At 30.0% G+C, this 14,828-nt stretch overlaps 2 protein-coding genes across 2 annotated transcripts; one reads left to right on the top strand and one right to left on the bottom strand.

The window, feature by feature from the left end:
- Positions 1-1,050: 1,050 nt before the first annotated feature.
- LOC145053493 (protein MANNAN SYNTHESIS-RELATED 1-like) lies at positions 1,051-5,788 on the top strand. The gene is made up of 6 exons (XM_079001548.1): positions 1,051-1,244; positions 3,627-3,762; positions 3,944-4,017; positions 4,173-4,255; positions 4,519-5,092; positions 5,424-5,788. Exons 1-6 carry the CDS (start codon positions 1,146-1,148, stop codon positions 5,688-5,690), a joined length of 1,233 nt encoding a protein of 410 aa, XP_078857674.1. The 5' UTR covers positions 1,051-1,145; the 3' UTR covers positions 5,691-5,788.
- Positions 5,789-6,818: 1,030 nt separating this feature from the next.
- On the bottom strand, positions 6,819-14,265 carry LOC145053492 (calcium-transporting ATPase 10, plasma membrane-type-like). Its single transcript, XM_079001547.1, has 32 exons — positions 13,743-14,265; positions 12,804-12,920; positions 12,664-12,703; positions 12,445-12,560; positions 12,233-12,364; positions 12,048-12,137; positions 11,891-11,960; positions 11,631-11,785; positions 11,453-11,530; positions 11,297-11,368; positions 11,109-11,192; positions 10,904-10,986; positions 10,700-10,808; positions 10,560-10,615; positions 10,425-10,467; positions 10,265-10,348; positions 10,034-10,171; positions 9,895-9,960; positions 9,713-9,811; positions 9,519-9,629; positions 9,246-9,416; positions 9,090-9,149; positions 8,858-9,022; positions 8,660-8,776; positions 8,472-8,570; positions 8,141-8,379; positions 8,007-8,052; positions 7,783-7,917; positions 7,614-7,721; positions 7,412-7,503; positions 7,153-7,262; positions 6,819-7,071 (listed from the first exon to the last, which is right to left on the bottom strand). Exons 1-32 carry the CDS (start codon positions 13,896-13,898, stop codon positions 7,040-7,042), a joined length of 3,273 nt encoding a protein of 1,090 aa, XP_078857673.1. The 5' UTR covers positions 13,899-14,265; the 3' UTR covers positions 6,819-7,039.
- Positions 14,266-14,828: the final 563 nt, after the last annotated feature.

The following is a 14,828-nucleotide window of genomic DNA, read 5'->3' as shown; positions in this document are numbered from 1 at the left end:
TGTTCAAAGACATGTTCTTTCTCATATTCCAGCGGCTATTTAAGAAAAATAAAAAATTCTTCGTTTTTAATGGTAAAAGACAAAACCAATTTTGAACTGGTTTTTCGGCAATCCGGTTTATGATATGGTGGTTAATTCGGTTATTTATCCGAAATCTCGAACCAGTTTGGATGTCTAAACCGATTCGATTTGGTTAAAAATATGTTTTGACCTAAACTAGTTTTTGGATCAGATCGGATCAAGATCGGAATCCGGTTAGTCCAAAATCTAGAAGTTCTATCTTAAATGAGACTTGAACCTTCAACATGTGACTGAAATGATAACTATCCGTCAACTTCTATACCTTTTGGCAAAAATCCCTTTGGTACTTCAGGCATAAGTAAGGGTTGTATGAGATATTTTTTTTAAGTTAATCACGTTATTGGGTATATCCAATTATATGTATGCATACCCTATACCCAAACCTACAGTGGGTACCGAAATAAGATCGGGTGAACCGATTACTAGTTACCTGAAATCCGATTAACCCGAACCGACTGAATTATCAACGTGTCGGTCGGTTTATTCGGGTATCGGTTATTTTCTGCAGGCCTACTTTCAAGTCCGTGAACGTAATTTTCTACTAGGACATGTGTCATCGAGCTGGAAAACGCGTGTCGAACTCAGTTATTATCCAATCACATCATCTCAAATTCAAAGTCTCCCCTCACCGATTCAGAAATAAAGTTCTAACAGTTTTTCTTGGCAAAGTTTAATGATCCCTTGGCTATTTTAGAGAAATCCAAATTTGCTCATGAATCTTGCAAGCTGTATTTGCTGTCCGCATACCAAATTTAAGCTTTCCATATTATTTTCTCTACTACTTCCTCCCTTTTTTCAATCGGTGTTCCTCCATTTTTCTCTATTTATGGAACCGAAAGAAAAAGAAAAGTAAATTCACATACCATTTATATATATATATATATATATATATATATATATATATATATATATATATATATATATATATGAGAAAGAGATTGCTATCAACTCATAGAAGAAAGAAAAGGGGAGAAGCCTTCTAAAGCTTAAACTATGCTTTGATCGTTTCTTTTAGATTTGTTTCCTCTTTCAATTCAAGATTGAAAAAAGCAGTGTACTTAGCAATGGATGTGAGGCAAATTATGGGAGCTTTTCTTACATTTTCCATGTTTGTAATGCTTGGAAACATGATCAAAAGAGATCATTTTGATGGTGATGTTTTGGTAAGTATATCGAACATCAATTGTTCCATTAACTGTTCATATATTTACTAAACTTATGTTGTGGGGATCATGTGGTCCATCTTCTCTATGTTTCATATCAGCAACTCAAAAACCTAACTAACATGTACATGAGTACATCTATATTATTTTAGAATATCTTGATAAATCAAACACCTATTGATTTTACTTCTAAATTTATTATTTTGTCCACCACAGATTTTGAACACTTAATCTACTGATTGATCAACATATTTTCAACCCAATACGTGGATCTCAAATGAAAATTAATTCGTACACAATAAATTTTTTTCATACACAACAATTTATGCATTAAAGTATTGTATTGTACAACTTCATAAAACATAAATTTTGTGTATGTTCTTGTGTCCGAATAACTTCCCATCTCAAATTCTTTAATTTTTTTTTTCTTATGTGAAAGTTTCAATATCTTCTCCAAATTAAGGATGAAACGTTTAGCCTAATTTGCATTTCTTTATACTCTTCCTATAAAATCTTTTACTTGGCTGGGAATTTAAATTCAAATGCCGTTATAGTCTCTTATAAATAGTCATGAATATTGTATTAAACTGAATTTGACAAAAAAAAAAAAAAAAAAAAAAAAAAAAATTAAGTATCTAGAGATCGATAAATGCTTAGAATTTTATTAAATTAGATTTGATAGGATTTAAAGAAAGTTATAAACTTTTTTTAAAGGCAGGATTTTATAAAGTTACTATGTAGAGTAATTCATGAACTTTTTCTCAAGCAATTATAGGTGACCCCTAAAGGTTACACAATTTCTTGCATATTTTTCTTTTTAAAATAGATAAATATGCTATTATATTTCTATATTCTTTTCAAAGGTTGAAGGCATATTTATATATCTTCTTGTTAAATTATATAACGAAATAGCTTTCGACACAAATTATACAGTCACATATTAAATATTTATAAATGCATAAATTTGTAAAAGTGATCAGTTTTATTATATAAATTGGATACAAACTAAAATGGTATTACATAAATAAGTAAAAAATCACTTTAGTGTATAATTCCACCGCACCATGCGGTGGAGGTGATGTACGTGGCAGTGAGAGGTTAGGGAACAACACCTCGTGGGTCAAAGTTGTTTGATGTACGTAACAGTTAATTTCGACGCCTTTCTTTTTTTCTTTTTTAATTTAGCGTGTGGTATATATATATATATATATATATATATATATATATATATATATATATATATATATATATATATATTAAAAAATTTATAAAAAAATATATCAAAAATCATAATTTTTAACCCTATAAATAGAATAAAATATTAATATATTATTTATATTTATTTGAATGTTAAAAAATTAAATTTTTTTTTTTGAAAAAAAAAAAACTAAGAGAAATGTGAAAAGTAGAAGGTCATCATTTTTTATCTGCGAGGATAATAATAAAAAAATCTTATAATTGGCCAAGAAAAAATAAAAGGAAATGATATGGGACACCTCTTGGCCTTAAATTTCCTTTTGTAGTTGGGGAAATAAATCTACAATCACATCATTTTTTGTTGGATTTACTCGATTTAACTACAAATTATAAATGTGTAATACGGATCAGCTCCTTTTTTGTATCTAATAATTTGCATCTATCTATTTATCCTAATAAATGAAACCTAAAATGTTTAATGTTTTTTTTTCTAACATTCATGTTTGACACGTGATATTTTCTATGATCTTTACTATTTTTTTATTTTTATTTTTTTCTAACAAATCAACTTCAATTTAAATTTTGAAAATAAAAAAAATTCTATACTAATAACAATTTCGAAAAATATGATCTCTATCTTTTAAAAATCCATATTAAATCTTTTAGATTTTAATCTATCCCAAAAAATTTATAATTTTATGTACAAAAAAAGTATTTAAAAATCTATATTAAAATATTATGTTTATTTTACTTAACAATTTTATTTATGATTACTTACGATCAACAATATTTTTTTTTGTCAATATAGTAATTTTAAACATACCGTGTACAAATTATGAATATTTGATTGGTACTTTTTAGGATTTAATAATTAAGAAAATATATGACATGCAATCTTTATTTTTATTTTTATTTTGTTTAAAGTTTCGAATCTATTATATTGCAATCTTTATTTTGACATGTTATTAGATGAGTTTTATTTTTACAAGGTCTCTGTTAATATAATTTCATATATTTATTCCAGTTAATACCTTTATAAGAAAAAATTGTCATTCGAAAACTGTGTTATTTTCTAAATTTTGTCAAAAAAAAAATATGTATTTTCACACTATTATAGACAAATCATAATAAAATAATGTTAACAGTATACAAATCAGTAGTAATGTTCATCTTTTTTTTTCTCAGCTTGATGTCCCCATGGTAGCGAATGTTGAACAAGATTTCGTGAAAATGTCTAAGCATAGTCTTCTTCAACTTCATAATAAAGCATCAAAAACCAATGGTCAACGGTTAAAACTTTGTTGGAACAATTCTTTACTAGGTAAGTAGTCGTATTCATTTAATCTTTACAAGAAACAAAATGTACAAAATGTAGAGTTTTTGTAATAATAGCCGTTGTTGAATAACCAATATCATTAAGTCACTAAAATTATTCTTTTGATAACATATGTTTATAATAATTTTAATTTTTGTTCTGATTATGTCGTTTCATTTTATTCTAGAGAAAGTAAAAGAGCCTTCGAAAGGTTTTGTTACATTCTCGTTAACCAATGGCCCCGAGTATCATGTTTCACAGGTTCAACCTCCCTTTCAATATTTTCTAGTTTTCTTTAGAACAGTTACTTTATATTCAACTAGCAAAAAGCTAGTTGAACACTTGAATGTGTTGTTCTTTAGTAAGTTTTCGATTTTATATTATTTGTTATAACTTATGTTAAATGGTTCACTCAGATCGCTAATGCAGTGCTAGTCGCTAAACATCTTGGAGCAACTCTCGTGCTTCCGGAAATCATTGGGAACCAAGGAGAAAAAAGGTTAGTTGCAACTGATAATGCAAAAACGTTTAAACTATGTCCACCTAAGTGTGTTTATTTTGAGGAAACAACGTTATATCAACATGAACGACTTGTTCTCGACACTTTTCCGAATAGTTGGTTTAATGTTTAAATTCATAGTAAGCATCGATTACATAAATTTAAAGATATTAAAATTAGTTTTGCTCTATTATATGTTTGTTTATCGAGTGAAAACTTATGGTTGATAGTTAGACTTACACCTCTAGTTTGATATCTTTCAGGAGTTTCGAAGAAATTTACGATGTTGAGAAATTTATGAAAAGCATGAACGGCTTAATTCAAGTGGAAAGGCGTAAGAATCCCGAATCATCAACACAAAAATCCGTTACCATAAAAGTTCCTTACAATGCTAATCGAAACTACATCAAGACAAATATCAAACCTCTATTCCAAACAACACCAAACGTGCGAGTTGTAACATATTTTCCATCATCAACTGCCAGAGAAGGTAAAGTTGATGCGAATATGAACCCGTATTCATGTTGGGCGATGTTTGAGGCTCTCCATCTGAAGCCCGAACTACAACACGTTGTTGACTCCATTGTGAGTCGGCTTCGTGGTGGTGAACTGAAAGGAGAATTCATGGCAATTGACTTCAAGAGTGAGAAGATGGGATCAAGTGTGTGTCGAGGTGAAGGAAATGAAGGAACGAAGAGTTGCTACAACATAGTGGAAATCACAAAATTTCTTCGGAAGATCGGGTATGAGAAAAATACGACCATATATGTGACTCAACCAAGGTCTGGGCATGAGCTTGATGTGTTAAAAGATTCATATACCAACATATACACAAAGGTACAAAGTTGCAACTAACTTTGTTAAACACAACATGACATGACAAACATAGATTGTGATTGACTTATTTCAAACTAAGACCAAGATTTTGACCGGTGTCCGTTGGACTTTAACTGTTGTCAATGTGACAAAAACTGTTTATTTGTGTCCTACCCAAAAAGGTGAAACAAGTGAGGACAGGGATCTGCTCTTGATTTCTCGTTTGTGCAAAAAGACAAAAATTTCTCACTCTGGTCATCGAAAATAGCCTTACAAAGCTTGCCCAAACTCATTTGTTCCATTCTTGTCATCCAATCTTGTCTTGTTTATCATTTTTTGGATTTTAAACCAGGAGGAGGTAATGGAAGAAGCCGAGAAGCAGAAGTTTTCATCGAGATTGGAACGTGAAATCATAGACTTCCATTTATGTTCAGTTAGTGATGTGTTTGTGCCCGCAGTATCCGGTCTGTTTTATGCAAATGTTGTTGGAAACAGGATTGCTACAAGCAACCCTGAGGTTCTCGTGCCAAGTCAAATAGAGTCAACCATGGCACGGTATCACATGTCCTCTTACATATCGAAGAGGTCTCACCCAGCATACGCTTGTTTCTGTCAATAAACAAAAATAAAGTTGTAATGAAATGTGAAATAAACGACTTTATGTTAGTCGTATGTGTGTTGAATATCAAAAGTTTAGTGGTCGAAGTATCGTGTTTATGCTAGGTGTTGTTTTGCGGTTCTAATCGAACGGCTAAAAGATAAATAAAGTGAAGTACAACTATGTTTACGACTAAAGTGCCTCACAAGGCACAAGAAAACAACATATGTAATATCAACTATCAACACTAAATGGTGTTCATAATTCTAGTAAAAGGGAAGGCTGATTTTGATACTAAAAAAGAACTCAACCAAAAAAAAATCCATTATTAACCGAATAACCGGACCCATAGGCGATAGCCACAATAACCGGATGGATTTCAAAATCCTTGGACCGGTTTTCGGTTTTCCTCAACTATAAGGTTTTAGCTGGTTATACGGGCCAGGCCCAGCTATTGTTTAGTTTCCCATAAAAAATGGCATTTTTAGATGTTAGTTTCTTAAAAAAAAAAAAAAAAAAAAAAAATTGCCAAATAGTTTTAACAATGGTAATCCTTTTTAAAAATAAATAATAAATAAAAATTAGTATATTTTTATCTAACTTAAACTTTCATATAATTTATCATTAACATTAATGTTAATACTTTAATATTTAAATAATTAAAATATAATGACCATAATGTACTTTAATCTATTTATATCATTTTGAAAGTTCTAATACTTACTTTATAGTGATATAATATTCTATAAGAACACGTGTATTTTATGTTATATAATTAACTAAATAAATCAACTGATAAAAATAATAAATAAAATAACAAAATAATATATAGTATAACTATTTTATAAAATAAAATATTATAAAAAATAAGGGCCAAAATAAACAACCCCCTACAAAACTAACAAGTTCTTGGAGTTTACTAACGACCTCACAAAAAGGTTATCTTCAATAGTAAAAACTACTTCAAATAGTAAAAAATAATTACCATTATACTCCCATGCCAAACTTATATCTCACACATGCTCTTGAAAAGGCCACTAAGGGGTGCTTGAAAAAAGTATTGAGTTTTTTTTATATAGTTTGAAAATTCTCCAACATTACCTCCATCTTTATAGTTGGATAGATAGCATGAATAGTGACAATACAATCTAGAACAAAATATAAGAAAGGTTTATGTGCAAATCAAATTTACAAACACTCCATTCTCACCACCCTCTATTACTCTTGCACTAATCTCAAGCTAAAAAGCCTATATATATAGTGATTTCAGTTTTTTTTTTTTAGAGTTAGTGTATACCGACTGTATAAATGTACAAATTTCTACCCAAACACACACAAACAACCCCCCATACCAAAAGGTCAACGTGTGTTCAAGCATCTTCCTCATTTCCTCTTAATGAACCTGAAATATTTTTCAAACAACAAACATAAATATTTTTCAAACATCATTTATCCAGATATATAAAAATAAAAATAAAAATACCTCTATTACTGGGTTGAGATGATCTGCATGATGTGAAAATTCTAGAAAAGTATTCACTGAAAGGCCTCTCAGAAACAGGTATCAATTTCCCAACAACCGCAAGAGGCCAACTGGTTACATACATACAAAATAATTTTATATATTTTACTTTCAAGACAAGGAAAATTGCTTTCTATTTGAATGATATAGTATTACTTTGATTGCTAGATTTTGCTATATAACGAACAAATCAACAAAAGTTAAAAGTAAAAAAACCAACCTGATAACACCGATAACAATTGATATCAGCCAAAATTGCCAACTAAGCCTAACAGTTGTCGTGAATTTTCCCAAAAACATGATTATAATAACCTGAAACCGAAAGATTCCACGAGTCATATTTGAAAGATGCTAAGTTGAAAAAGACGTGAATGCCCTTTGGAAGAGAGAGAGAATAATGGGGAAAAATAAAAGAATCTCACCTGGAGCACAACAGTAAAGCCGATAATTCCCATAAAGAGACGATTTTTAGTAACTCCTTTGAAAACATTCATCTCATCAGGCTTTCGTGCATTAAACTCGTTGAATATCTGCATTTAAATAAGTATTAAAAAAAAATAAAAGGTGAATTTGATGAATGCAACGACTTACCTGAGAAAAGACAAAAGCATTGAATATAAGCGTGTTCTTCTTTTTCTTAGCATCTTCCTCACTCTCATGATCTAAATGCAGGATCCTTTTGCCATCAAAGTTGAGTACAAGAAGAACTGTCACTTGGTATAAAGCCTGTAGTTTTTTTTTTTTTTTGACAAATAATTAATTCAAGAAACACAACATTAATTAAGTTCATGAAGTGATATAAATACGTTACATACCTGTATCAACAAATTCCTCCACATAATGTTTGTTATAAGAGGCTCCCTGATACAGAAACAAACGATTTTCACAAATCCATAATAAATTGGACTTTTTTCCTCGAACATTTTAAAAAAAAAAAAAAAAAAAACACCTGCGACCAACGGGATTTCTGTCCATGAGGTGATCGGTGGGTGGTTCAGTGGCCAATGCAAGGGCGCCGAGAGTGTCCATGATGAGATTCACCCAAAGCAGCTGCACTGCATTTAGCGGGACATCGCCGGAGGAAACTGCCGCCACCACGTTAATTACAAGGGCGGCGACATTTACAGTAAGCTGGAATTGAATGAATTTCTGGATATTCGCATAAACGGATCTTCCCCATCGAACAACCTTTACATATATCCATTCAATTACATAATTACTTTAACGATTTTAAAATTGAAGAAGAAGAATAGAATTACGAAGATATTTACTATATGTACCTTGACGACAGAAGCAAAATTGTCATCCAATATGATAATATCACTGCTCTCTTTTGCAACTTCGGTTCCTTGGATACCCATAGCGAGCCCGATATCAGCCTAATAGATGAATGAATGCCAAATTCGATTTAGATTTAGTCAAAATTGAAAGTCAAAATGTTTGTTGTAATCTGATTCTGATTTCTGACCTCGTGTAATGCAGGAGCATCATTAGTTCCATCTCCAGTAACAGCAACAACATGCCCTCGTTTCCTCAGTGCTTGAACAAGTAATAGTTTGTCATTAGGTGAAGACCTTCCCATCACCTGTTTCACAACACAAATCACAAATCCTTCAAACACAAAACTAATAAATTTACAATTAACAAATAAATCAAAGTAACATACGGATATGTTCTCAGCAGTTTCTAGTCGTTGATCTTCTGACATTGCACGAAATGTTTTCCCTTCAATTAGGTTAGGCTCTTTTGCATCTGCATTTGATTCTAAAATTCCACATTCAAGTGCTATCGCTCTTGCTGTTTGTAGATTGTCACCTGTCACCATTCTTACCTGAATAATACCAAAATTAAAAATTAAAAACCATTTCTTCTACATTTAGTTTAAAAAAAATACACACCTTAACACCAGCTTTTACGCAGAGTTGAACTGCATCTTTCACATTAGGTCGACAAGGATCCTACATTTCAATTTGCAAATCATACATAAAAAGGGGGATCGAGATTTTTCAAATGTAATGGTGTAATAGATGAATAAAAGTTAAAAGTATTTTCACCTTTAAACCAACAATCGCTAGCAAAACAAGATCATCCTCAGGCATTTCCCACATTTCAAGTTCCTCTTCATCAGTTGGGAAATTTTCCCCATTGTATTGTCTGTAAGCAATAGCAACACATCGCAAACTTCCAGCAGCCATTGTTTCTATTGATTTTTTAAAATATTCCACCTGCATCCCAAAATAAGGACCAAAACTGATTAAAAAAATTCAAGTTTGGACTAAACATGGTTAAACATTAGAAACCACAGGGACCATTTTTGTCAAACGAACCTTATCTCCATCCAAAGGCACCAACCTCTCATCAGCATCCATGTAGCTTGTACATGCAGCCAACACTATTTCTGCAGCTCCTTTCCAGTGTATATGTACTTCAGAATCAGGCTACACCAAAAATTAAAAACAATTAAATAATAATAATTATTATTATTATTATAATAAAATACAAAATAAAAATATTTATTTACCAGTTTAACTGCAACCCCGCCTCGTTTTTTCTCTGAGTTGAACGGGAATGCATGAACTACTGAAGATGCTGACCTGGCATCATCAAAATTCATTCCAAGCTGCATATAATGATATATCATGAGAATGTGTAAAATTAAAAAATAAAATGGAATAAAAAAATTATAATTTATACTCTACTAACATTAACGCCCCATTGAAGTATAGCTTTCTCTGTTGGAGATCCAGATACCTCCACGTTTCCACCACCCTATATCAAAAGTTATAAAAATTTATTTTTTAAGATAAATAAAATTCTAAATGAATTTAGAATTTTAATTTACCTCAGGTAGAAATACACTGCCAGTTGTGTTTTGAGCTATGCCTTCAATGAGAAGAGATACAAGTCTAGGTGGCATTGCTGACGTGTCATTTGGTGGATCAATTTTCTTACCACATATATAAACCTCAACCACAGTCATCTGAACACAACAAAATAACAAACATTTTATAAATTAGAAATAATCCAAAAAAAAAAAAAAAAAAAAAAAAAGTTGTAAAGAGACATGACATACCAAATTTAATGTCAATGTTCCAGTTTTATCACTGCAAATTGTAGTAGCAGATCCCATTGTCTCACAAGCAGATAGTCTTCTAACCTGTAACAACAAATAATTATATTATATAAATGAATTTTTATTTTCAATAAAAGTGTAATCAAAATTAGTAAATTACCAATGCTTTGTCAGCCATCATTTTACGCATGGAGTATGCAAGTCTGTAAAATTAAGTAACAATATATTATTAAAGGATGAAATTTTTTTTTTAAAAAGAACTCAATTAATTTTATATAAAAATATATAAACTTACGTTAATGTCACAGCTAAGGGTAGCCCTTCTGGCACAGCAACAACAACAATAGTCACCTATAATTAAACAAACTTCTATTACTAAATTAATAAATAAATATATTGATTTTGAATTTTTTTTTTTTAAAATAGTTTACATACTGCGACAGTGAAAATTTTAATAGCGCCATCTACAGCATCACTAAGACTAGTTTTTCCAGCAATAAACTGCACGCTTTCATCTGGATTTTTACTATGTCCAGTAAAATACCTACCAAATAAATAAATAAATATCATCTGAAAAACCATTTTATATTAAAAAAAAAAGGTTAAAAAAGTGGGTGATTTTTGTTTTAATTTAATTACCTTGCGAGAAGAACAATAAGAACAACTACAGCAACCACAAGTCCAACAATGCCAATAAATGTTGCAACTCCATTCAAACGCACCTAATCATAAGTCATAGAAGATTAATTAAACTAGAATTAAATTGTTAATTTATGCAATAAACTAGTTTTTTTTTAAGATGAATTTAATTTTAACTCTAATTTCTGAGATATAAAAAACTAACCTGTAATGGTGTTTCCTCACCATTATCTTCTGAGATACTGGCCATAAGTAATCCCCATTCAGTATTTATTCCAACACTTGTCACCTGAAAACAAATATACAAATTATTTTAATTTTTAATAACAATTATTTTGTTAAAAAGAAATTAAATTAGAAAAATATTATCTTTTTTTTTTTTTTAAATCTTACCAGCATAGTACCATAACCATCTGCAACCTTGCATCCAGACATTAAAAATGGTGCTTTTTGATCCTTATGAACCTTAACCACAAAACGAAATAATAAACTTTATTTTACAGAAGAAAAAACTTTATAAAATAAATAAATAAATAAATAAAAACTTACAATTTTACTCTCTCCAGTCATACTGGATTCATCAATGGCTAGAGAATGACCAGATACTAAAATTCCATCAGCAGGAACCTGGTTTTAAATTTTAATATTTTATAACTCAATTGTTAAATGTTAACTTTAACATATTTTTTTTTAAAAAGAAAATAAAAAAAGATTATATTTTTCTAACCTGATCACCGATTTTTAAAGGGATTATATCACCAACAACAATATCAAATATTGAAATCTCAACCCTTCTTCCACCTCTAACAACTTCCAAGTGTATATTCTGTTTCTCCTCATTTAGATTTTGAAATTGAAGTGATTGTTTATAATCACTTATGGCTACAACATTTATAAATCAATAATCATATATAATGATTGATGACATGGCATTATTCATTATTCATTATTCATTATTCATTATTCATTAATATTAAGAAATAATACCTGTAACTACTATAACAATGATAACAGCCAAAGCTATACTCCCTCCATCATACCATCCTTCTTTGATTCCCTGTAATTATTATTATAACAAGTTTTTTTTTTAAAAAAAAATGTTTTTTTATTATTATTATGTAACAAAATATTATCCAATATTTACCTCTGTTTTAATACCCAAAGCTAAAGAAGCAGCTGCAGCCACCATTAAAATGATCAAGGTGGTGTCTCGACAAGCATCAAGAACAAACCTCTATAAAAATGATTAAAATCTTTAAATTATAGAATATGCTAAAAAAATTTAAAAAGAAAAATGGAAATTTATATTTATATAAAATTAATACATACCCAAAAGCTTCTACCCTTTTTCCTAGGGTATGTGTTTGACCCAAAAACAGTTTTCCTCTCCAAAATGTCTGACTCATCATCAAGAATTCCCTTATCAGGATTTGTCTTTAACTTTTCTGACAACCCTTTGACCTAATTAATAAAGTAGACAAATGGTCAAACATTATTTACATGATTGAAAAAAGTCAAACTTTGTGTTATAATAAACTTACTCCTCCATAATTTTGTAAAGCTGAGAAATCATGATCTCTTGTCATTGCAGCAAGTTGATCTGGACTAATACTATAATCTCCAGTTGGAATTGGATTTGGAAGTGATCTTTGGATTCCTATTATAAAAAAAGATTTCAAATTTTTATAAAAAAAAAAAAATAACTTTTCATGTTTAAACTTTAAAAACATAATATAAGGTTTAAACAGAAAAAGAAGTACCATTAGATTGTGCTCCAGCAGCTTGAAAGAGGTAGGCTGCCTGAAAGAAGGGCAAAAATGGAAAAATGAAAATGAATATAATAAAGTTGAGTTATTTTTTATAAAAAAAAAAAAAGGAATTGAGTGGTTAAAGTGTTTACTCTTATAACTTGTGCATGGGTTCTGATTTTGGCTATAATTTGTTTCTTCTCTTCTTCTTTTTTCAAATCTAAGGTGTATCGAAATCGACGTGAAGCATTGAGTACAAGTGCTGCTTGCTATATAAAAATAAATATTTTGTTAATATTTAGAATTATAGAATTAAGTATAATTAAGTAACTTAACAGAATAGGTTACTCTTTTAACTACTATTATGTTATCAGATACTATATTCTGATTCCAAACTTGTATTATCTTGCACTATAGAATATTCTTCTTTCATACAAGAAAAATGTAACATTTGACATTTGCACATAGTTTAATTGAAATCTTTGACTAGTGATCAAATACCTAAATACAAAGTTAAGAAAACCCAATATTAAATCTTTCAAATAAAATGTTGCATTTTGTAGGAAAACTCAAAATAGAAACTAGAAAGTATTGCTATTTTCGATACCCAAGTGTCGCATTTTCATTGTTGGAAATATTGGGAAACAAAAAAACAAGAGTAACAAAATTCTTTTAAAGTAACTTATTAAATATGATCACAAATGGACACAAGATACCAATTGTTGGAAATGATCATATAATTATTGTAGCACTACTTTTTTTAATCTAATGGAAACTCGATAACTATTCACAAAAACGAAATGTATTTGCCCAAATTCCGTTAAACAAGAACATATTCTTAGGGTAGAAAGTTAGAAGAACCCTAGGAAATAATCAAAGGCCAATATTGAATCAAATTTACAATATATTCTCATCGAAAGTGTCTACATCTATGTTACAGGGATACCCAACCATGAAATTGAAGATAACGAAGAAGAAAGCTTGTTAAAGAATCCAATTAATCATAATCAATTTCAATTAGAGAAACCATTCATGATACGAAACAAAGAAACATCAAAAAAGCAATTGAAAAATGAAGCATTATTATTTACCCTCCATCTTTTAAGGCGATCGACTGAAGCACTCTTGGTACTAACAATGTCAAAAGGGCCGGAAGTCGACTCGTAATCCTCAAAACCACCGCTGCCGGCACCGGCGGACTCCACATCATTCTTGTGTCTCCGGTAAGGCGAACCACCATTACTCATCTCTGTAAATTAAAATTAGTTACAACTGTACGCAGGAGAGATGACACCGTCTCAAATTCTCGATCAGAAACAAAAACAACAACAACAACACTGTGAAAATTACAACAGAATAACATCTGACTCTTGAAAATTATCAAACTAGCCGTGGGTACATCAGCTTTCATTTAAGAACAAACACATACAAAAGATGGATTTTACTGATTCGCGATACTAACTAGGGTTTCGCATTATATTGGGTATTTTTGAATTAAATAATAATCCCACCGACCAAAACATTTTCCAAGAAGTTCCCCATATCGAAAACCGGATACTTGTTGTGTAGTGATGATTATATCAAGTAAAAAATTACAGTTATTGAGATGGGAGATTGAGCAAATGCACCTGTATAGAGAGAGAGAGAGAGAGAGAGAGAGAGAGAGAGAGAGAGAGAGAGAGAGAGAAATTGGGAGGAAGAAAAGGTAGAACTTCTGATTTGAGTTTGTTTGTTTGTTGGGTGAAGGTGATAGGAAACCACAGTATAGGGGCAACTTCCTGGAACTTTCTTTCTTCTTTGTAAATTGCAAGTCAAACGGCATGGGAGACAAGATAACTGGTGCTATGTGAGCTATTTTTAGTAACTATATCACGCTTATTTTTCTTTTAAATGTAATAATGTAATATTAACTATGTTTATATTCATAAGATTTGTCATTTATTATAGGAGAAAGACATTTTGTAATAATTATAATTTTGTTTAAATTCTATAAAAAAAATTAAATGATATCATAATAAAATATATTTACTATTAATCAATCTATGTTAATAAAGAATGTGACTTATTTTTAACTATTCATACATATTTTTTTAACCATTAAATTATGAGATTTTTTAATACGTATTAAAAAGGCACATATAACAAACATTAGTTTTAAGAATATTATTTATAACTGA

The sequence above is a fragment of the Lactuca serriola genome, chromosome 5, assembly GCF_051521515.1.
Source record: "Lactuca serriola cultivar US96UC23 chromosome 5, Lser_US96UC23_V15, whole genome shotgun sequence".
Classification (NCBI taxonomy): domain Eukaryota; kingdom Viridiplantae; phylum Streptophyta; class Magnoliopsida; order Asterales; family Asteraceae; genus Lactuca; species Lactuca serriola.
The sequence above is the reverse complement of the archived record's forward strand: the minus strand, read 5'-3'. Positions and strand labels throughout refer to the sequence as shown.